At 36.5% G+C, this 25,138-nt stretch overlaps 1 protein-coding gene and 1 pseudogene across 1 annotated transcript in view; one reads left to right on the top strand and one right to left on the bottom strand.

Annotated features, from left to right (window-relative positions):
- The window catches only part of LOC114364917 (neurexin-2-like), a 144,164-nt gene that overhangs the window by 107,139 nt on the left and 11,887 nt on the right, over positions 1–25,138 (bottom strand). The window contains exons 2-3 of the mRNA XM_028321275.1: positions 3,021–3,427; positions 1,579–1,712 (exon numbers count right to left, since the gene is read on the bottom strand). Coding sequence (XP_028177076.1) covers positions 1,579–1,712; positions 3,021–3,350 — 464 coding nt within the window. The 5' untranslated portion in view covers positions 3,351–3,427. The remainder of the gene's footprint in view (positions 1–1,578; positions 1,713–3,020; positions 3,428–25,138) is intronic.
- LOC114364884 (prostaglandin reductase 1 pseudogene) lies at positions 12,749–13,944 on the top strand (annotated as a pseudogene).

Below are 25,138 nucleotides of genomic sequence, written 5' to 3'. Positions count from 1 at the left end.
TAGCTAGACTCTAGCTTCTTACTTTGCCCAACTTCTGATGAACACTTTGCTAATCTCTCTCTAACTTTGTTTTGTTCTTCTACTACAGGGTAAATGTGACAATTTCTAACATTCATAGTCTGAACTAGCCCTAACCCCGCACTAGTCCAGGATTTAATACGGGCTTACCTAATTAGGACTTAGTTCACGTACCATCCAATACTAAAATACGAGCTCTGAGTTAGTGTAATTGTTAAGAAAACAGCGGCACAGTGTGACTTAGTGCAAAATGAACGTTTCTAACTTTGCAGGGAATAGTTAGTTTTGGTTTTGGTATATAAATGTTTAGCTTTAATTAGTTTGGGATTTCAGTTCGTGAAGATTAACTAGAAAATAATTGGTATGAAAGAAAAATGAGAATTTAAAAGAAATGATCTGTAAGATATTTTACACTGAAAACAATAAAGAATTTCATGTACGTTAATATTAAATGAGATCGTGTACCTTGTGTTTTAAGAAAAAGTGTTTAAATAAAATAATATTTCTTTACTATATTATTTTCTTTGTTAAAAAACATTAACGTTACTACGAGTAGTTCTCAGAACTTTTACCAATTTCAGTTTTAACACAAGTAAAATACCTGAAAATTATGCTACAACTCTTCAAAATGTTTTTCATTCAAATGAAGTTAGTATACGGTCTCATTTGAACTTTACATTACCTAAGAAGCCTTTCAAATACCTTTGTGAAATTAAAATGAAAGTACGTGAATACTGTGTTATCTAGATAATAATTAATTATATTTAGACTACAGATAATTGTAAATTCTATTAGAACAGCTTTTTCCAATAAATCGCCCAATTTGATTTTAATGGAATAGGATGGGACAATGCTTATTTTACCTCAAAAGGTTCTTTTTAAGCCGCAATTCTATATGTTATTGTTATCATCTGAAAGCCTTTTTAGAGAACAGAAAGAGAGGGCACGAGGATAGAGGGTATCTTGACTTAAATTAATTGGTCCTCATAAAAAGGAGAGTTTTCTTTGTTGTTTATACGCAAAGGATGGTGTTCCGTAATGTCAGAGTTAAAAATACTTCAAATTAAACGCCAAGGCTGAACCGAAACCAGGACTGCGGACTGCGACTGAGTTATATGTAGTGAAAAAAATATCTTCAACTAAAATAAACGGGCTGAAATATTAAACGCAACAGAGTATGTTTTTCATGTTGGTAATGATTACTTGCAAACTGCAGCTCAGTCGTAACGATAGGGGGTTTCTTAATGATTAACTTTAACATAGTAAACTGAGATAGAACGATCCAGTACTTAATAGTTTAAGACCGCCTTTTCACATTAGGGCGTCAGAGACGCGACAGCAGCGCGGCAGTAGCGTATTCACGTTATTATTGCCACTGTCGCGCTGTAATATCATGTGTAGTATGAAATTACGAGTCGTGCACTAAAAAAATAGTTTTCTTTTTCATTTCACATGTAGTCCGAATTATTTTCGAATTGTTTTTTCCATAAACGCGACTGCCTTCTCTCCAACGCAATTATCCTCCACCTTTTATCATTAAAAACATTCAAAAGTACTCACGAAGGTGGTATGCCGCCCACGAAGACGTCGGAGTTGGTGGTGAACTTGCCGAAAACGAACTCTTTGCCGCGGGACACTTTGCTCTGGGTCGCCCCGTCCACTGCGAGAGACGTGTGCTCGTCTCTTCTTGCCACCTACAAAAGAAACTGGTTATTAACCTGGTTCATGGCATACTCTATCAAAGAAACAGGCATTCTGATTTTGAAGTTACATTGGAACGAGAGTGAGCACACTCGATTTGCCTAAGGTGGGAATCGAACCATTTGCTTACCGGGCGACTGCTCTAATTAATTTAGGCTACTTATACATGAAGTAAACCCGTCGAAATTTTCAAATGTAAAGGATGCAACTCACATTCGGCACTGCACGAATAAAACATAGTTCCTCAGATCATAGAAAGAGAATAGATATGAAGTCGCGCGTGACTACAACGAGAACCAGTGTCCCCACATTTCCCCCACCACAGCTCCCACACACACATTCAACTGTGTAAAAACAAAGCGACTGTGAGTCTACGACAACATGTGCAACCGGCTTAAAAGTGCTGTGATTGGCCGCGTGACGTAACGCACACATAGAAAACGCTAGTGAGAGAACAAAGATAAAATGGAGTCGACAAGATATCGATACTTTAAATCGCTAGGGGCAAGGCTCGAAANTCTCTTCTAGCCACCTACAAAAATAAACTGGTTATTAACCTGGTTCATGGCATACTCTATCAAAGAAACAGGCATTCTCATTTTGAAGCTACATCGGGACGAGAGTGAGCCCACTCGTATTGCCTAAGGTGGGAATCGAACCCTTTGCTTACCGGGTGACTGCTCTAATCAATTTAAGCTACTTATACATTAGGTCAGTATTTCCCAAAGTGGGCGATAACGCCCCCTTGTGGGCGCTGCAGGCTTAAAGGGGGGCGGTAAGAGACCCAGAAAAAAAATCGGGACGTTGTGTAGAGGCTTGGGAGGCGTCATCTACTAGGAGGACTCTTAAACACCGACTGAGCTCGACTCTTGACTACAAAAATGGGGGCGCTAAAAATAATTTATTCTCAAAGTGGGCAGTAGACTAAATAAGTTTGGGAATCGCTGCATTAGGTGAACCCGTCGAAATTTTCAAATGTAAAGGATGCAACTCACATTCGGCACTGCACGAATAAAACATAGTTCTAACTATGCGAGCGAATGGTTAGTTGTAGTTTTGGTAGCCTAAAATGTGTAGTCTTAATTAGTTAGGGATTTCTGTTCGTAAAGATTAAGGTAATCTAAGGGACAAAACCTACCTAACACTTACACTTTAAGTAAAGTATTTTGATGCGTAGCGTAGGTACTTTACTATAAGCAAAATCGTAATACTGTTTTAGGAAAAATAACTGTGATACAGTCAAAATAATTAGGTACTTCTACAAAGAATCATTATGAAATATAACTTTTAGGATATCTTACTTGAACTTTGTGCCAGTGTCCATCGTTGAGGTTGCTCCCAACCGTGATGATCTGAGCTCCCCCGCCCAAGTTGTACCTCAATCTGAGCGCCCCATTCACCAACTTCAGCTCAAAAAAGTCGTAAGTGCCTCCGTCATCTGTGTACAGCAATAGACCGTTTGGTTGGTCCGTTTTGAACTCCAATTCGAGTGTGCCGTTCAACGCCGCGTTCCATTTGCGGAACTGGGAGTATGGGTTTTGCTTGTCGAGCACAAACGCGAGGTTCCTGTTGAGGGACAGAGACAGCAGACAGAAGAGCACGTAGCGCATTGTTGTGACGTCGTCCGGCATGGCTAAGAGCGAGACGGACGACCTATACGACGCCTGAGGTGATGGGGGTACACCTTTTCCGTTTCATTTCTTGGGCCCTGGAACAAAAGAAATTCAGTTAAGTTGATTGATGATGGTAAACAAACCACGTAGCCGAGAGGTTTTTTGTTCACAAAATGCCAGAAGGAAACAAGGGTATTTTTAAAAGTAAGTACCTAATTTAATTGAATTGAATTTTTGAAACATCAGAAGTGTGCTAAATTAATGAGGATTAATTGGTAGAAAGTAGAAAAATAGAAACTTCTAGATAAGGACTGATTTTTCAATCGTCAGATAATTTTTAACAGAAGAATAAGTTTGCATATTGACAGTTTCAGTGTGCGAAATACGAGTATGTCCAAATGACAAGTTTATTCTTCAGTTCGAAGATGTCTGACGATTGAAAAATCGGCCCTTAGTTACATTTTCGACGAGGATTGTAGACATTTATATAGAAGTACCTACTACTTCTATATAAATGTCTACAATCCTCAATTATCACAAGAACTCGTGCAGTGCTTTTCTTTAAGTGACTTATACATGTAATTTTAATTGTGTTTTTTTTAGTAATGTACCTACTCGTTGTTAAAAAAAAAACAAATTAAATAAATAAATAAGATGTTGTATCAGCCACTATCTCTTCTCTAAGCCTTCAAAAGAGCCTGTATATTTCTAGTAACATATTTCTTAATTTTTGGGTCGCACAAGTTGCCAAGTGTCACAGCTGCAGGTGTCGTAAATCGTAATCAACCGTCCTGCCGGTGCCTCCTGCAGCAGTAAAAGCCATCTGTGGCTTGCATTAGCCTGTCCGAAAAACTGCCCGTACGAACGTAGTAAACGACATTTTTGGAGCAACTGCTATGGTATAATATCAAACAAAAATAACAAACCTACTTGAAAAATTGTAACACCTACTGATGTAAACCCATTTTCGCAAAATATATGATTTGATTTTGATTTTGAAACAAAAGAAAGAATTCAGGACCAAGAATTTAGATTATACTGTTTCCAGTGGCATTGTTTTAATGCTGATATTATATCCCTATTTCACCTGTGTATATGTAGATGTTTGAAATAATAACCCGAAAAAGTTGGTGAAGCACAAATATACACATATAAAATCAACTGAAAAAAAAGAATACCAAGAACGTTAAAGACTACAAAATGTAATCAACACTGATCTAACTAATGTTCCTATTATTTTATACTGAGAATTGTCTTTCTTCGTTGAATTCGTTGAAGTAATGAAATTTGACAAACTTGCAGAAGGTTTTGTACATAAGATAACATATGAGTATATTACTGTTAATAAGAACCAAATAGGTATGTAATATATTTACAGCTATTTCAAGTAAAAATAGTATTCACAATCTTTCCAATGAAATCAAAAACTAAATTGAAGCGTTTGTATACGAAAAAGAAAATGTTGATTGGTGTTCACATGGGCGAGACGTTTGCTATAAAAATAATGGCTCCCAAATGAAAAGCGTCGGAACAAAAAACGAATAAACATGTGCTGAAGACGAGTGCTATCTACTGCAGGTAAAAGCCACTCGAGCGACAAAAGGCTGGATGCGGAACTAGGCCGGGAGAGCACGAAGCATCTGCTTTGGATGTGAGGCATTAGTCAGATGAGGAGATAGTTGGGAGGGCGTATTCTGAAGCATTTGTATCGAAACTTGAAATGTGTAAGTTTTTAATAATCCTGTTTTTAAATTTTGCTGAAAAGTAAGCAACACTACTTTTCAGCAATTTTGGAATTCGTTTTCTGTCAACACAGAAAAGTTCAAAACCGAAACTCAATAACTGAAAGAGTTTGACCCATTTTTAGGTAAAAGATTTCGTGGAACGGATCGTTTAAATTTTGTAACTGCTTGTGTTAGGTATCGGTCCTATCAAGCGTTCTGTCGAATAGGAATTTCGATGCTTAAACCCTTGGACCACACTGGTCATTACATCCTATCAGATCCCATTACTTCAATAATATTTATCTCAAATTGCATCCTCAAAAAATCACCTGCCAAAAAATCTCGGAAAGTTTATACAAGTAAAAAGTGCAATTTGCCTCATCCACACCCGCGAGGCTCGTCAACATTCCGCGCGAGGGGAGCCCAGTCGTTCCGATGGAACTTGGCACCGGCCCCAACCGGTAAGAACCGGTTTTGGGGACCCGCAGAGAAATGGGACGATAAACAACTAATGCCTGAATAACAGCTGGTTTTCAAGCAGCCAACTTACTTTTTGTACAGTCGTGAGGAAAATAGATATTTTTGCTACAATATAGCGCCTATTGTAACCTAATGGTTATTAGATGTCACAGTATTTAGTATCGTACAAGCTATCTAAGAGGAATAATTTATAAGATACAAATCAATCAAGTTAGGGGATAACGTTAAATCAACATCATCAGGTCATTTATTCACCACTGCAGGACCCACTCTAATTTACCACGGAGGATCGAGGATTTGGTCTACACTCCCCATGTTGACCGCACAGATTAGTGAGGCTAATGCCCATTTTCACCATCAATCCCTAATTTTTAAGTGACCCCTATGGTAACACATAACAGGAATTTTGTTTTCATGATGGTGGTTGGTTATGATGATGGTTTTATTTCGTGATGGTTAAAACGGGCATATGTATTAAGTAAGATTTAGAATTAAAATAAAATAAGCAGTTTAGCTAAATACTGATAAACACGAAAACATTCGCTTCTATCGCTCATTTGATGTCAAGAAGCTGTCATAAGCGAAAGCAACGGAGATCGAAAACCAGCCCCGCTGCTACGGAACCTCGCGAAGCTTATTCTGTCGGTTCTCCACGCCTCTTTGGATGCCAGACGTTTTTTCAATCCGCTGATTTGAAGGAGTCGTTGGCACAATTATTCGTTCGTGACTTTTTACCTATTAACTCCCGTCAAGGCTCGACTGATTGAAACCAATTATTTGTTATGGTGACTCTACTTTAGTTTTAATCTACGTCTTTTAATGTTTTTATCTACGTCAGTAGTTCGACTTACTTCATGGATAAACTGCTAGTTTAACAAAGCTTAGTTTATTTTTTTCAATCTTGTAAAAATCGAAGATGCGCTTTTTTAACGCTAGATATTTTTAATAACTACTCAGTTTAATGATTTTAATAATAATTTGGTTACTAGATAACCCTTCTTTATAATAGCTACACGAATTTAGTTACCCATCTGAAAAACAAATGCCATAGCGGAGAACTTTAATCATTATATTAATTTATGTAATGCGTAGACGAAAAGCTTTCCCTGCTCTTTTTTACTCTATCGACTATTAGATTTTGCTCGATTTGTAAAGATGTTTCCTTGTAATGTTTCCCGAATACACAAAAACTGTCGCAATATACATTACGTTAACGAAGTCATCATAAAAGTAGCAGGAAGGCGCTGGACGCAGGGCATCATGGGAAGCATTGGGGGAGGCCTGTGTTTAGCAGTGGACGTCCTATGGCTGAAATGATGATGATGATGATAACGAAGTAACTTTACTTTAATATTTGGAATTTTTCAGTCATTACATTGTATACATACGTATTTCAGTTTTCTTAAATCTACATAATATATTACCTCCCATGTTAGTCTGCTTCTTGGATTATTTTAATCTCCCGTTCCTTTTGGCTTCACTTTACTCTACGTTTAATCCATAAACAAAACAATTTATTTTGCATTTCATTTCACAAGTTTGAATTGTACACAAAACACCTAGAACTAGCCCTAACCCTCGTGCCAATAAAGCATGATCGCCTAACTCAATATAGCCTAGACAGTACACGTCACCTCATATATTTCATATTATAGTGGAACTTATAGCGCTACTAAACGTTATACCGGGTGAGTGCGGCAAAGCAATCTCCCGGAAGTAATATGGGCCTTAGACTCAACCCGCCATAGGTATAGCAACCTTTGATTAGGACAATGTCTTAATATAGAACGACCCAGGGTTTGGCTTTGTGGTTTTCATTACCTCCTAGCTTAAATTATTAAGGATATAGGTACACCGTATTTCAGAGAGCTAAGGTTCTAATTTCGTAGGACTATTCCAAACCATCTGTACATATGTGTTTCGTCGGGTTACTAGGTTCTGAAACTTATGAGCTGGAGTGTATTCGCAAGTTGAAATTATTAGTTAAATATAAACTAATTTTTAGAATTCCAGACCAACATTATAACTACCGTAAAAATAACAAAACAAACATTTTGTTACTTCATAAAATACATAAATATAGTCACAAATACAACATTTATTAAAGATAATTTATTATACCGAAACCGAGATATAAAGAATTAATGAGTAACGTACGGCTGATAAGCCTTCCCTCAAGCTCCAATGGTAATAAAAAGCTTTTAGTAGGTGTATTTATTACCTAGATTTAACCAGGTAATAAATAAATAATAAATAAATAAATAAAAGTTTATTTAACAACTTTAACATTTTTTAAATTGCTTACATTGCATTGTTGTACATACATTTCCTTAAAGACCCGTTTAATGCTAAGGTTGTACCGACATACGCTTCAGTTCATAAAGTAACTGAGATTTCTACGCTAGGCTAAGCCTGTCATGTAGACAATCTTTTGTCACAAGTTAACAAAATTATTTATATCATATGCGACCTCAACTGTCAGTCCACAACGAAAAAGAAAAATTATGAAAATTATAATATTTATGCATGCATAATTGGACCGTGTTTGTGTGTGTGTGTGTGTGTGTGTGCGTGCGCGAACGTACTTTGTTGTATACTTAAAGGTAAGAAGGTAAGAAGAAATACCTGTAATACATACGTTTTTATAAGTCTTCAATCTGTACAATAGGCAGATTACCGTGATACCTACCTATATTTAAGTTTGAATAGAATGTGAGTTATATTAACTTAGGGCTGATTTTTCAATCGTCAGATATCTTTTATAGTTCCAAAATACTGGACTGTCCTGTCGNGATGCGCCAAACACCCTGTATATTTACAGCTATTTCAAGTAAAAATAGTATTCACAATCTTTCCAATGAAATCAAAAACGAAATTGAAGGTGTTCACGTGAGCGAGACGTTTGCTATAAAAATAATGGCTCCCAAATGAAAAGCGTCGGAACAAAAAACGAATAAACATGTGCTGAAGACGAGTGCTATCTACTGCAGGTAAAAGCCACTCGAGCGACAAAAGGCTGGATGCGGAACTAGGCCGGGAGAGCACGAAGCATCTGCTTTGGATGTGAGGCATTAGTCAGATGAGGAGATAGTTGGGAGGGCGTATACTGAAGAATTTGTAGCGAAACTTGAAATGTGTAAGTTTTTAATAATCCTGATTTTAAGTTTTTTGAAGAATTCGTTTTCTGTCAACACAGAAAATTTTAAAACCGAAACTCAACAACTGAAAGAGTTTGACCCCTTTTTAGGTAAAAGATTTCGTGGAACGGATCGTTTATATATAAATTCTGTAAATGGCTGCGTTACGTTTAAGTTCTATCAAGCGTTCTATAATCGAATAGGCATTTCGTTAATGAAACCCTTGGAAGATTATCGCTTTGGTCATTATATCCTACCAGATTCCACTACTTAAATAATATTTATCTCAAATTGCATCCTCAAAATATCACCTGCCAAAAAATCTCGGAAAGTTTTAAATCCAAGTAAAAAGTGCAATTTGCCTCATCCACACCCGCGAGGCTCGTCAACATTCCGCGCGAGGGGAGCCCAGTCGTTCCGATGGAACTTGGCACCGGCCCCAACCGGTAAGAACCGGTTTTGGGGATCCGCAGAGAAATGGGATGATAAACAAGTAATGTCTGAATAACAGCTGGTTTTCAAGCAGCCAACTTACTTTTTGTACAGTCGTGAGGAAAATAGATATTTTTGCTACAATATAGCGCCTATTGTAACCTAATGGTTATTAGATGTCACAGTATTTCGTATCGTACAAGCTATCTAAGAGGTATAATTTATAAGATACAAATCAATCAAGTTAGGGGATAACGTTAAATCACCATCATCAGGTCATTTATTCACCACTGCAGGACCCACTCTAATTTACCACGGAGGATCGAGGATTTGGTCTACACTCCCCATGTTGACCGCACAGATTAGTGAGGCTAATGCCCATTTTCACCATCAATCCCTAATTTTTAAGTGACCCCTATGGTAACACATAACAGGAATTTTGTTTTCATGATGGTGGTTGGTTATGATGATGGTTTTATTTCGTGATGGTTAAAACGGGCATAATATGTATTAAGTAAGATTTAGAATTAAAATAAAATAAGCAGTTTAGCTAAATACTGATAAACACGAAAACATTTTCGCTTCTATCGCTCATTTGATGTCAAGAAGCTGTCATATGCGAAAGCAACGGAGATCGAAAACCAGCCCCGCTGCTACGGAACCTCGCGAAGCTTATTCTGTCCGTTCTCCACGCCTCTTTGGATGCCAGACGTTTTTTCAATCCGCTGATTTGAAGGAGTCGTTGGCACAATTATTCGTTCGTGACTTTTTACCTATTAACTCCCGTCAAGGCTCGACTGATTGAAACCAATTATTTGTTATGGTGACTCTACTTCTTAGGGGGTTGTTATAAGTTTTTATATACGTGAGTAGTTCGACTTACTTCATGGATAAACTGCTAGTTTAACAAAGCTTAGTTTATTTTTTTCAATCTTGTAAAAATCGATGATGCGCTTTTTAACGCTAGATATTTTTAATAACTACTCAGTTTAATAATTTTAATAATAATTTGGTTACTAGATAACCCTTCTTTATAATAGCGACACATACGAGTATTTAGTTACCCATCTGAAAAACAAATACCATAGCGGAGAACTTTAATCATTGTATTAATTTATGTAATGCGTAGACGAAAAGCTTTCCGCTCTTTTGTACTCTATCGACTATTAGATTTTGCTCGATTTGTAAAGATGTTTCCTTGTAATGTTTCCCAAATACACAAAAACTGTCGCAATATACATTACGTTAACGAAGTCATCATAAAGGTAGCAGGAAGGCGCTGGAGCAGGGCAACATGGGAAGCATTGAGGGAGGCCTGTGTTTAGCAGTGGACGTCCTATGGCTGAGATGATGATGATGATAACGAAGTAACTTTACTTAAATATTTTTAATATTTCAGTCATTACATTGTAGATATTTCAGTTTTCTTGAATCTACATAATATATTACCTCCCTTGTGAGTCTGGTTCTTGGATTCTTTTAATCTCCCGTTCCTTTTTGCTTCAACTCTACGTTTAACCCATAAATAAAACAATTTATTTTGCATTTCATTTCACAAGTTTGAATTGTACACAAAACACCTAGAACTAGCCCTAACCCTCGTGCCAATAAAGCACGATCGTCTAACTCAGTCTTTCCCAAAGTGGGCGATAACGCCCCCTTGAGGGCGCTGCAGGCTTAAAGGGGGGCGGTAAGAGACCCAAAAACAAAATCGGGACGTTGTGTAGAGGCTTGGGAGGCGTCATTTACTAGGAGGTCTCTTAGACACCGACTGAGCACTCGACTCTCGACTACAAATGAAAAGAATTTATTCTCAAAGTGGGCAGTAGACAAAATAAGTTTGGGAACCGCTGTCCTAACTCAATATAGCCTAGACAGTACACTTCACCTCATATATTTCATATTATAGTGGAACTTATAGCGCTACTAAACGTTATACCGGGTGAGTGCGGCAAAGCAATCTCCCGGAAGTAATATGGGCCTTAGACACAACCCGCCCTAGGTATAATGTCTTAATATATTGATTAGGACAATGTCTTAATATAGAACGACCCAGGGTTTGGCTTTGTGGTTTTCATTACCTCCTACCTTAAATTATTAAGGATATACACCGTATTTCAGAGAGCTAAGGTTCTAATTTCGTAGGACTATTCCAAACCATCTGTACATATGTGTTTCGTCGGGTTACTAGGTTCTGAAACTTATGAGCTGGAGTGTATTCGCAAGTTGAAAATTATTAGTTAAATGTAAACTAATTTTTAGAACTCCAGACCAAATTCATAACAAACTTAATAACAACCGTAAAAATAACACAGAAAACATTTTTTTATTTCATAAAATACGTAAATATAGTCACAAATATAACATTTATTAAAAATAATTTATTGTACCGAAACCGAGATATAAAGAATTAATGAGTAACGCACAGCTGTTAAACCTTTCCTCAAGCTCCAATGGTAATAAAAAGCTTTTAGTAGGCCTATATTACCTGTATAGCCTGACCAGGAACATAAAAACCCTGGCATAGAGGCGCGTCAATTGCATTTGATAGTGCAACACTGAGTACAGTCGTACATGTGTTAAATTAATAGGCTAAATTTATGTGTCAGGATTCAGGATTACGGGCTAATCTGATATTTTCATAAATTAACAAAAAAATATTATTAAAGGTAACCTGGTTTAAATAAATTAAATGAAACCATCAATCTAGCTAGTAGGATTTATTTTATTATTCATCAATAATCAAATTCAGAACTTGAATATTCAACTGAAATGTCTGCTCATGAACGCTTCAAACTCGGTACTTCTTTCCCAATTCCATAAAATTCAACACTTAGAAAGTGACAAAAAACTTTAAAATAGGTAGTTGAAACAAACCACAGCTAATTTTCATAGTGGACTATACTATACGATAAACATGTCAGTCAATTTGACAACCTTTGTTGGAAACATTATTCAATGAAAATATTGTCCGAACCCTTGGTATTTCTCTTCGACAAATACTTTAACAAATTGTGAACCACTTTTCTTTCACGACTATAAAAAGATTTTAGCAATTTCATTCACAAAATCAATTGCGCACATTTAAAATAAAGTTTGTTTACACTTTGACAGCAATAGACTGACATGCAAGGTGACATGTCAATGAAGTTTTCAGTTACTGTTGCCATTAAAAGAAATTAGTACCATTAGTTTTCCGCAACATGGCGAGGGTTTTTATGTTCCTGGTCAGGCTATATGTAATAAATACTTTTTATAAGTCTTCAATCTGTACAATAGGCAGATTACCGTGATATTTTTAAGTTTGATTTTAATGTGTGTTATATTTACATAATTGCGCACAAACAAATTAAAGTGCACCTGTATCACTGGGTATTTCAACTAATTCCACCGTGAAACTAAACGCAACTAAAACTTTCAACAATACACAGAGTTAAAATCGTGTAAGCCATAAAAGGAATTGGCTTCTAAATAATCTTCATTATTTAGGACTAAAACGATATTTGTGTAACATTTTACAACATTTTTTATTTTTAGTTTTATTTTTAAAAAGTAACGACTTATAGTAAGTGGCAACGAAACGGAGATTTAAGCATCTGGGAAACGTCAAACTGACATTGACAAACATCAGTCGTCGACTGTCACCGCGTCAACTCATTGTGCTATTTTGTCTTTTGTGCGTAAAATATTATTTTTAACGTGAGATATTGTGAATCGTTTGAAATATTCACCGTATATTGATCTTGACCACAGCAAACAAACAAAACTTCTATATCAATATGAGAAAAGTACGTAAATACGTCGTCAAGGCTGCCTTCAAAGACTTTTTGCCACAGAAGTCGGATTTCGAGATAATTGAAGAGTCTATCATGCCACTCAGCTCTCAAGAGTTCCTTGTCAAAGCTGAATACATAAGCGTCGATCCGTACATGAGATCTTTTGCCGAGGACATAGAGGTGCCCTACGATCAATTCGGATTCCAAGTCGGTAAAGTTATAGAGAGCAAGAATCCGGAATTTCCTGTAAACTGCCACGTGGTATCGCACTCCGGGTGGCAAGATCACGTCGTTTTAGATGGCAGCAGCGATGATATGTTCGGCATTAAGCCGTATATACCCGACATCGGGAACATGCCGCTGTCGTTATCAATCGGCGCTCTCGGCATGCCCGGCATTACGGCGTATTTAGGGCTCCTCGAAATCTGCAAGCCGAAACAAGGCGAAATAGTTTGCGTTACTAGCGCCGCCGGAGCTGTGGGATCTCTGGTGGGACAAGTAGCGAAACTAATGGGTTGCATTATAATCGGATTCGCTGGATCAGACAAAAAAGTGCAAGTTTTAAAGCAAGAATTCGGATTTCATCACGCCATAAATTACAAGACAACCGCGGACGTCAAAGATACCCTGTCGAAGATAGCGCCGCACGGCATCGATTGTTACTTTGACAACGTGGGCGGGGAATTAGCCGAGATTATCATGGAGAATATGAAAGAGCACGGTCGAGTGGCCGTTTGCGGTGCCATAAGTACATATGGGATGGGAGTCCCTCGACGCAAGAAGCCCAACACGCGAGTGTCGGTGAACGTCGAGTCGTTCAGTTTCACACAATGGGATTGGCCGAGACAGAGAGAAGCGTTAAACCAGCTAAAGGACTGGATCCAAAAAGGTACCATTAAAGCTAAAGAGACCGTCACAAATGGATTCGAAGAGCTTCCCGCTACATTCGTGGCGATGCTAAAAGGGGAGAGCATCGGGAAGGCGGTCGTTAAAATTTGATTCTTCCTTTTACTTTTAAGACGATATTAGCGTAAGATTCCAAGTTCTGGCGTTAATAAAAATACAGCCGTATTGTTGAAAGGATTGTGTTATTTATTTACCTTCGGCAGTGTCCGTTATATTTAGCGTCCAAAAAGGTTGGTTCCTTTGAAATAATTTGCATTGTAAATTAGGTGTTTATTGTTGCAGATAACCAAGCATGAAGGTTCGATTATTTTGCGAGTAAGTGGAGTATTCTAATAAGCCTCTGTTTTTAGTTGATTTCAGCGGCTTGAACAGTGTAATGTTCCTAGTTTGGTTGTTTAATGTCATTTTTATATTTAAAGGAATGCGACTAGTATCAGAGATAACTGGTAACAAAAATTATTTGCACTTCTTCATTAAAGCATACACAAAGTAGGTTACAGTATCTATCGTTTTCTCTTGGAACCAGTAATTGGAGAGCGTGAATTGCTAACCCTTGATTGCAGTTGTAATCTGAATCCTTCAGATCTCCATTCTAATTGGGATTTCGCAAGTTTCAGTTAACTACCCGTTGTACGTTAACGAGTCGGACTGGGGTTTACTTAATTAATTAATACTACCTTCAGATGGATGGCACTAACTATGTTGAAATCTGGCGGGAAGGAACTGGGATGAACCAGTGCGAACCGGATTGAGCCGGTTATTATTGGATTAACCCCAGCTAGACCTACGTGGCTTATAAAGTCTAAACAAGACGACAACACTTCAAGTATCTGATGTAGTAGGTAGGTAGGTATACTGTAATATAAATAATAATAATAAATAAATATCCTTGGACATTTTACACTGCGCTTCTAATCCCAAACTAAGCAAAGCTTGTACTATGGGTACTAGACAACGGATATAAACATACTTAAATACATACTTAAATATTATTCTAATATGCTATTTAATATTGCCCGGTTGCTCAATCGGGCAACATGGAAAGCATAGGGGGAGGCCTATGTTCAGCAGAGGAAACAGTATGACTGAGATGATGATGATGCTATTTTAATATAGTATATACATCCAAACGTATACCGAGTACAATCTCAAAGTCACCACTCTCGTATCTTTTGACACATTTTTTTACAGAAGATCGTATTTTGAAAGTAATAAAATAAACAAACAAACCCCAACCTCACTCGTTTTTAGCACCAGATGGCTGAAATAACAAGTGTCAGCCCATAATATATCCTCAGTGAATTCCCAAGTCCGCATATTTTCCCAAATTGAGGTTTCTCTCCAAACGACAGCTTCATTTGATATTCATAAGAGCTTATAAAGCCTACAATGAATAAATGGATTTTAACTTCAGAATTTGAAAACGTCCGGCACATTCGTCTCTCGCTTCAAAGTGATGTAAGTCGTTGTGTAAGCCTTTAAATAAACGTGTAAATCATTCTTATACCGTTATAAGGATACAAAGAACTGTGTATAATAAAGAGATACCTACCTATGCAACAACATGTTTTTAACCCACAAGATAAGCTCTAAACTTTCGTCTCACCTGCCGGAATGTGATTATCAGGCCGTTTAAATAAAGAATTCCTTCCATTCGTTATAAAAAAAAATAGATAATCTAGTACTGTATAGAAACCTACTTAACGGAAAGAAACCTAACTACATACCACGACCGATATAATTAATTGAAAGCCTCAATCGATTTGCCAGAACAGCGCCTAACAGTCTCAGAATTCAAACATACGAGTACCTACCTAATTAGATGCTTACGAAACACGATGTAAGGTCGTGAAATAGGGTATTCCTTTAAACAGGCAACTAAATTATTCAAAGTGGCAACCAGCGCGTAACGTCGGAACATCCGTATTTCACCCAAACGACCTGCTAGATCGCATCTAGGTGACCTGGGGCATGCCCAAAAGGAACGGCAAGTCAAAACTGTCCAATTCACAGAAAATTACGAGAAATGGATAAGAGTTTTCTTTACAAAAGCCAGAGGTTGGGCAATTCGGCATTCCATCAGAGTTCGGCAGTTATTGATATACGATCGAAGATTAGATGACAAACCATAATGCTCTAGCATACTAGTTATGGATGTGGATAGATATTCTGTATTATTAATTAATTATTTAATTGCCTAGTACAGACGTGTCTGTCTTAAGTGTTCAGGTTATTTTCAGATGAACAATGTAATTCAACTAAGCAGTATCATTTCTTTGATGTGTATTACTATATTGTATTATTGATGTGTATTATGTATTTGATGTGTACTAACACTCTTGCTTCTAAACGTAAAAGTAATGTAGATAAGTACAATGGCACTGCACATTATTTGCGACTGAAAACATCGCATAGCGTTCATTATCTAGCTAACGTAACTATCCTGTTTCTCGTATGAAGTGAGCTGGCTCTTGTTCACCGGCTGTACCTTCGGCCCATTCCGTACACCTGTGATCTACGTGCCGTGCTACCGCCGTTATGACACTTGTTATAATATACCATAACAGATAGAATCGCCTAAATCTCGATCTAACTTAAATAGTAGAGGTAGAGATGCTAGTGCTTCATATTTCAACCGAACGACTAAGATAACTGTACTGCGAATAAGGGACTCTTTATTGTGTTTATATTATGACGACGGTACATGAAGGTACTAGTGCGCACTGTGGAATCTTATTTAATTGTGATAGAGGTGATTTTGCAACAGAAATGTACCAAATAATCCCTTTGTCTGAATGTGTGACATTGTGCATTTTTTCGTCCATTAGTTGCCAGTGATTACATAGCTTCAAAACGTGGCCTCTCACTATAGGCCTCATAAAGAACCTCAAAGTTGCACAACACAACATGCTTATGGAAAGGGCTATGCTCGGTGTTTCTTTACGAGATCGAATTAGAAATTAGGAAATTCGTAAACGAACAGTATTAACACCTTATTCCACTTGTTTTCCCATATGGAAACGGAACCTGCGACCTCCACTTCATGACACCAGAATTTCTAATCACTGGACTAATCTATAATATAAAAATGAATCGCAAAATGTGTTGGTAAACGCATAAATCAACAACGCCTGAACCAATTTTATCAATTCTTTTTTTTTTGTAATTTTCATTGAAATCGAAGGATTGTTTTTTTTAATTTGTGTTGAGCGGCTATTCTAGTTCAATAAAGTCCTAGTATCACTGCGACCGTTACCGATCTATTGTGATCGCCGCTGTTTTCCTTACAGTTCGCCTCCGAGTCTTGCATCCATTATTATTATATTGAAGTGCAGTATATTTTGGGGGGCGATATGTTTTACATCTTGTGGGCTTAGGATGTGTTTTTACGGCGAGAAAAGTTTGAATAATTTTCGGGAAAACCCTAAAAAACTCGAAACTTCACCCCTAAGGGTGTAAAACGGAGTCCACGCGTACGAAGTCGCGGGCGGCCGCTAATATATCCATAAATTCTTGTATTCGTATAATATCAGTACGCCACAGACAAATACGCCAGGACATCAGGTTGACTGACTGGCACCTTAATTGTCCAGGAGCTTATCACGAGCCAAATCGAGTCCATTATCCCGGGACGTGGCGTCCAGAAAACCGGGATTATCACGACGAGGTGAAATATAAAGGCTGTACGAATGATTAGGCAGGTTAATCAACACTTATTTCATGTCGTGGACCGAGCTATTAATATCTGTTATTGAAGGCATTCATTGTAAAAGTATGAGCTTTGGTAGTAAATAATAAAAAAGTTATACAAAACCATTTATGTGCCAGACGTTCACAAACATGGTTGTTATGACGGCTGCTGTACAAAGCTATGCTTGTGTCGCGAGAGCTTTAATAGAAGTTTCACAAGACTAATATTTCCAGGTGCTACTCGTAATATTATTATGGAAGCGCGGTGTATGGCATGTGGTAGTTATTTAATAAAAAAAATACTTAAGTATTCCACAGCAAATCTTGCCAGAGCATAGAATAATATAATTTAAAAACCACAAAGATTTATTCGGGGCTTAAGCTACCGAAAAATAAATCCAGAACAAAAAGTTGCCGTGTATCTGACGGCTCGTTCTCGATTTAATTACGCATCGATTAAATGTGAAATCGAATCGGCGGCATATTGATTAAGGCCTCCGTCGATTCTCTCGGATAAACTTTGAAATTCCGATCGCGAATAATATTCCTTGTTGTTATTATTTTTCTTGGCTACGTGCAGAGAATGATGTTCTAACAGCATAGTCCTTCCCACTAAATCCTGATCAAGCTCATCGTATTAAATTAAATGTACCTACAATATGAGAATACTATAACGAAATGAACAAATTCAGTTTTGTGAATGTGTATGTTTGTTACTTGACGTCTAAACGGCTGCGCGATTTTAATAAAATTTGGTACGGAGTTAGCTGATACCTTGAATTAACACATAGGATAGGTTTTACCATGGGTAACATCGCGGGGCACAGCTAATTAGTGTTAAATATAATGAAAAATATCATAAAGATTTGAAATGACAAAGTTTCGCTTCAGATTACAAGACAGATCCTCTTGAAATAATATTATGTAGATAATATACATTAGCATTATTGCATAAACTCAAACAACTTAAGCTGAATTGAATAATAGAATAGAATAGTTGCAGTCCCAGAGAACAAGATGTGGAATATGACGTGTAAAATAGGGTTGTCAACTAATTATAACTAATTAATTCGTTTGTGGATATTTGTACTCGTAAGTAGGTGACTAATTATCCATCTCTTAAAATTGTGTTAAAAAAGAAATATTTATTCAGTTTAGACCACAAGTGGCACTTATGAACGTCAAAATGTAAATAATAAAAAAAAGAAAAGGTAGCCCTTATGGGGCACTTTACATGTCTCCTTATCTTTTGGGCCCTACCAGCGCTTCGAGACAAACATACGGCAAGTGCTGAGAAGAAACGCCGGAACAAACATTCATTTCACTAACTTTCTATTATACGTATTGTCATACTTGCTGTGTGTACAAATGCACCAAACTGCTTTACTTTAATATATTCATAAAGCAGGTCAGCAGTTCCAGTTGAATCATGAAATATAGAGTTAGTTCAGTAGGACAATTAGCTCTAATACCTAGAGCATTAGGTAAATGGACTCGGACTTGTTAGTTACAAATATTGGAATAACTTCTGATACCTACTAAATAATGTGTTTGTTATAACGAAAAACGCATTGCAAAAAACAAAAGAAAACATTTTAAAATATTAAGTTTCATTCCAAATTCCAGTGAACAAATGGTTGCAAATTCCAAAAGGTGGCCCATTTGAAAAACCTGTTTCAGGCGCAACCCTTTTTGAAGGTGCGGCGACGCGGCTCCGAAACAATCCCGGATTGCATTCCCCTCGGACGCTGAGCGTGGAATGTGCGGTTCCATCCTGGAATTTCTAGAATTACCTATGACAATCGCTGGCTATAATTTGGAATACAATCTTTTTATTAAAATAACTAAAATTTTCGCATTTCAATCAGCTGAAGTTTCCATATTTTCTAATGATAAAAATCACTTTCTTTCTTTTTTTCTTTCTATTCTGTGCTAAGCAGTGGAAGATCGAAAAGGACTTTTAATTATTATTATTTTTCACCTTATAACGTGGATAAGAAGTGACGTTTTCCCAAGTACCTTAAACTTAAAAACCCACCAATGCCACCAAATTCGTATTAAAACCGTTATTCAACTAGAATTATCATAGTCGTCTTACAAACGGCCAATTAATATTACTTTGTTTCCGCAAGTAGCCCTTTGGACAGCGTGGGCGGGCGGGACAATCGAATTATTCGAATTGCATTCCGCCCCGACGCGAGCGCGGAATGTGCCCGATCGCGGTCGCGTGCCATTGGAAACGTTTTGGGAACTAATTAGATAGATCAACTTTGGTGGATTCGACGATTGTTTGTGGTGGGAATACTGAATGGACGGATATAAATATCAAATACATAATTTAAGGTCCCATTTATTTGTATTGTATTGCTGTTGGTTATACGAATAAAATAAAATAAATAAATAAAACAAAAGACTCGACTAGCAGATAAACTTCACTTCGTTTCGAGATGAATCTACCTAATTGGATTGTACTCGTAGACTGTTAGGTAATGTGTGAAACGTACAGTATAATATTATTTAGACGATCTTTTAACAAGCAGGTACACAAAGTTACGAGAAGTGTACCTACCTAAGTATATCTCACATACAGAAATAGAAAATATTCTAAAATAACCATGATTGAAACATCGATTTATCAAAATACCGATCACATCTAAATGGGTTTTATTTCTAGAAATTAAAGATAAAAAGTTTAAAATTAATTTGTTTATTTATTTAAAAATTTGCACATGAAAGTAATGTACAGTGGCGGACTGAATACGTAATAATTACAAATATTAAAGTTAAGACTTGAGTTCTGAAGTAGGTAGGTAGTAGTAGGTACTTGTATGTTAATTAAACTATGGTCGATAAACGATTAGTTTGATCGTCAAAGCGGGTATTGTCGTTAGAAACCACTATAGAAGACTTACAATACCCGTCCAAAGAACCCTGAGCCAAAAGACTCATATTTCGTCTGCCTTTAAACTCGCAGTGTAATTACTTTCCGCCGTATTTCACGTCTTGCAGTTTTCTTTAGTCAGAAGCCTTATAATGATGTAACACGAAGTAACGTACTCATTCGCCCGCGACGTCGTACCTATGTAATGAGACCCTTACATAACCGTTATAAACTGGATACCTACATTGTACTTCCCATCCCTGTAAATGTATACTTTCCTTTTTCGTACTATCCCTAACTAAACCCCTGTGTCCTTCATCCCTTACTCACTTTGTGACTGAAAAGGGACAACACACAACTGTCCCAATTAACTGTTAATTTCGCATCCACTAACTTTGAATTATTAAATTAAAATTGTATTTCTAAAGCCTAAATTCCAAACTTTTAAATTCGATTATTTCTTAATTTTCGCCACTATTAAGATAGATTAAGGTCCTGATTATAATTTGCTTTATTGACATTTCAATAAAAGCAGATTACCTACTACAATGGAGAAGTTTCGTGATGTTGAAAACATTAGATTTCACTGAATGGGATTAAAATATAGACCAAAACTAAAAATCCGGTGAAGTTATTTTTGAAATCCCGCAAGAAATTAAAAACTTCTAGATTAAAAAAAAATGCATCTGTCAACAGCATTGGACCAGTGGGTCTAGACAAAATGCACCATCACTTTTCGACTGGTTTGCGATTAAAATGTGCACTTTGTCTAAACCCACAGGGGTGATTTACTGTTTGTACCTACTCCGAATGACGTCGTGACTACACCGATGAAAATGGCGCGAATATTTGTTATGCGCAACTTTAGGGCCCTGTAACTTTTGTATTTGTAGAGATATTTTCATGATTCTTTCACAATTATTATTAGTTTTACTTATATTTTCAAGTTTTATTCGAAGAAAAAAATTGGAAACTTGTCCATTGCCTATTACGTAATACAGTTCCATTAGCAGCATAACTTGCACATGATACAGTGGTAGTAGCAGTTGATAATCTACTAATCTATGCAACGTAAATCCAGTGTGTGTTAATTATAATGTTACATGCCTGACCCAGTGGTCGACGCACACACACTGCACACTGCACATAACAGATATTTGAATGCTGTTTGTATTGGTCAGGGTGTATAAATTAATGAATGTATTTCTATTATAGGAAGGTGTTTATAATCAATGGGTGCCGTACAAAAGGAGTAGAGTTTAATAATTTACATAACCGTTTGTTAATTAACATTATGTAAAACAATATTTATAGTTTGTTATTATTATATGAGGCTGTGTCTTATTAATAAATACTGAAATAATGAGTTGCTTAATGCCTAAGTTATGAATAATATTAATAGTAATAATACAGACAAATGCCAAATCTTTAATTATTCAGACACTATACCTACGTAATTTTGTGAATCCCATTATCATATATTTTCTTTTGAAATGAAAATATTATTATACCTATACTCTGTAACCTTAAGTCAAAACCCTTGGGCACTTAGGTCGTAAATATTAGATTACCATTTTATATTTATAAGTTGGAAGTGCCTAAGAAACCTTGTTACTTATTAAAACAACATTTACAAATACGTAATTCGAAGATTTTAAGAACCTGTTGTCGGTGTTACCTAAAGTATTTGTATTTTTAAAAATCTGTTTTTCGAGTGCTAGAAAATGATTTAATTTTAATGTAGATAATGTGTTTTAGTTCAAGGCTACTGATGGGTACTAGACCTTCGTTAAAGATCGCGACAGCCAGCGACTCTGGGCAATAAGTTTGGACTTTTCTTTACCTGGAGGTATAATTAAACTGCTTTATTGAAGTTACCCCACAGATTTAATTATGTAATCCAAGACTTTCTACTTTAATTATTAAAAAAGTATGCCCAAAGCCTGGTAATAGAAGATGTCAGAATATTGTTGAAAATCAGATCATTCTACATAGAACCCACATGTGTCTTCAAATTATAACATTTTTAATACTTAATTACAGTAATGATTTAATGATATAATCCCACTGTTACTACTTTAATTACAACTTAATTATTGACAAAGTATGCCAACGGTCAATAGAAGATAAGATCAGAACATATCTAAAACTCAGATCATTCTAGAACCCACGTGTGTCTGCAAATTATGTTTTTAACTTAATTAAGTTAAATTAGAGTTAGAGTTACTCTAATTAGAGTTCAACTTAAATAGTGTAAATTGGATTTAGTTCCATCACAGTCCTTATGTAAGTCGTGTCACTCCACGTTAGGACTGTGAAGGTTGCTGCGTGACCAATTAACTTCGGGCGGTAAGCTTCGGCTAGACTTGACCGAACCAACCTTTGAAGATGTAAGGCCCTGTATTCGGAAAAATACTCGATATTATTCGGTGCTATCCGTTTCTTTCACATGACATGTGCTTAAGCTTATAATATGTTTTATGCTTACTGAACTAGCAACAGCTTAGATTAGAGACCTTTGAATTCCGCATATTCCTTTGACAATTTATTCTTTTTCTCTTGTCAGAGTGGTCGTGGTTGAGCTGACGAGGTACACGGTGAGATTTTCGATGTGATTTTATTGCTTTTATTTAAAAAAATCCTTTCCTTTATTAAATAAATAAATAAAATAAATACATTGAACAAATAGAAACCGTTTCGTATTGAAACTTTTTCACAGAATATACGAATAGACCTCCTAGAAAGAAACTAAAGTAAAATAATCTAGACCTTTCTTACAGACAATTAGTTCGCTGGGATTATTATTCTGACCATACACTAAACTACGAATACCTAAAATAATTAAGTTATTCTCAAAAACAGTAATTTTGCTGGCTGTTGTACATTTTGGTATGCATGAGCGAGATAATACGAGAATATTGGTTGGGCAGCAGCGCTCTCTGAAAAACATCAATCTTTTAAACTGCGATCTCCAACCCGCCTGCCAAGCGTGGGGATTATGCCAAAACCCTCCGCTATAGTGGAGGAGGCTCATAGTCCAGCAGTGGACTGTAAAGGGCTGTTGATGATGATGATGATGATGAATATTGGTTTAGTACCTACATGACGCTATTCCTCACACTGTACCTAAATGCGGTCATATACCAAAGGCTTAAATAATTTACTACCAGATACCGCATTAAATAACATGTAATATTAAAGCAAATTACATTCGTGCACCGAAGGTGTTAAGTTAATAAATTGCCGTTCAATTGAATGAACGGAAGCGGGCAAAGTTAGTTCATTCTTCATGCAAAGCCTGCGACTACCTACATTTATTACTAGACTTTGAAGTATTTTTTATTGTTTGGTACGCGACCTATTTTCACAGAGCACACGATTGTTTTGAATTAAACTTGGTTTACATTTTCCTTTGATTAAAATAATTAAGTGCTACATGCCCATAACCGTATTAACTTTTTAAAATCAACGGTAGGTAGGCACTTCGTTTACGAGGTTGGCATATGAAACTAATACTTTTGTCTATGTCGAAATTCATAACTAAGCGTGCTTAAAAATATTGATAAAAATATTTGTCATATCGCAATCATGAGCAATGATGAATAAATTATATTGAATTATGTACCTTTTAAAGGAGTGAAACCATCTTCATCTTTTCTGTACCAAAAATCTTCAAGTAGCTGTACGGTTTCAACCTAGGCTATATCTGTTGATAAAGCCATATAATAGAGCTAATTTCATTTGATTAATATTATAGAAATAAAAAATTATAGTCTCAACAGTTACCCGGGCACTGAGCATCTAAACGGTGCACGTAGTACCTCCTACCTAACCGTTTGTTTAGCTACGCAATTCCAATGCAACGTTGGACGCGCTCCGAAAATGAATCCCGTTTTACAAGAGCTACCAAGGCGGCGACTGCAAAGTCAGCCGGAACAATGTTGTCTATTGGATGCCGAACAAAACAGGTTAAACAAAGAGTTCAAAACTAGCTGTCTTGAAAGCTAATCGGGATCTCAATGCACTCTAAATTAAGTACCCAGTTTCTCTAAAAGTCAGTATACTTTTAAACCCTGCCTTTAATACAATAATGCGAGCCAGAAAGAGAGCTGAGAAAAAGCATCGCAAGAAACTTGGTCACTTTTATCAACCTCTTTTTCAAGGGTTTACAATACTACCTACGAGTATATGAAATGAAATCAGGCGGGTTTTTTTGAATTAGCAACTTACTTATATGTAAGTTAAGTTTTGTTAGATAATTTTCATGATTCAATATAATGGGTGGCCACCGATATCTGAAATTTGCTGAATATTTTCTTCGGTAAACTACCTCGAAGATAGTTTTAACACATAAAACAAGTCCTGAGGCGCATTTTAGATGGAAAACAGACCATAATATAAACACTCTAATTCAGGACAAATCAGAACCCAAAAGTTTGAGAGTTTCGCAAAACCTTAATCAGGATACCTGAAAGTTTGAAATATCTGGAATGTGTGCTGGGTGAAATTGTTCTGATATTCTGGAACAAACCTATCTTTACCATACATTATTCAAAGAGCCTAGAGCACTTTCTGATAAAGCAAAAGCAGCGAATTTATCTACATAACCGTAGGATTTTTAGAATTACTATTTAAGTCCAATATAAATGTGTAATCTAATCTGATAATACCCGTATTTGATATAATATTTATGAATGTTTATTATATGAGTCGTAAATTCACTGGCACTCTAAAATATAATTAAGCATGTGATCTCGTTCAATCTTTTTTAAAGCATCGC

The sequence above is a fragment of the Ostrinia furnacalis genome, unplaced genomic scaffold (assembly GCF_004193835.3).
Source record: "Ostrinia furnacalis isolate ACB-3 unplaced genomic scaffold, ASM419383v2 OfSCF7487, whole genome shotgun sequence".
Classification (NCBI taxonomy): Eukaryota; Metazoa; Arthropoda; class Insecta; order Lepidoptera; family Crambidae; genus Ostrinia; species Ostrinia furnacalis.
This window is presented reverse-complemented; position numbering and strand designations above follow the sequence as displayed.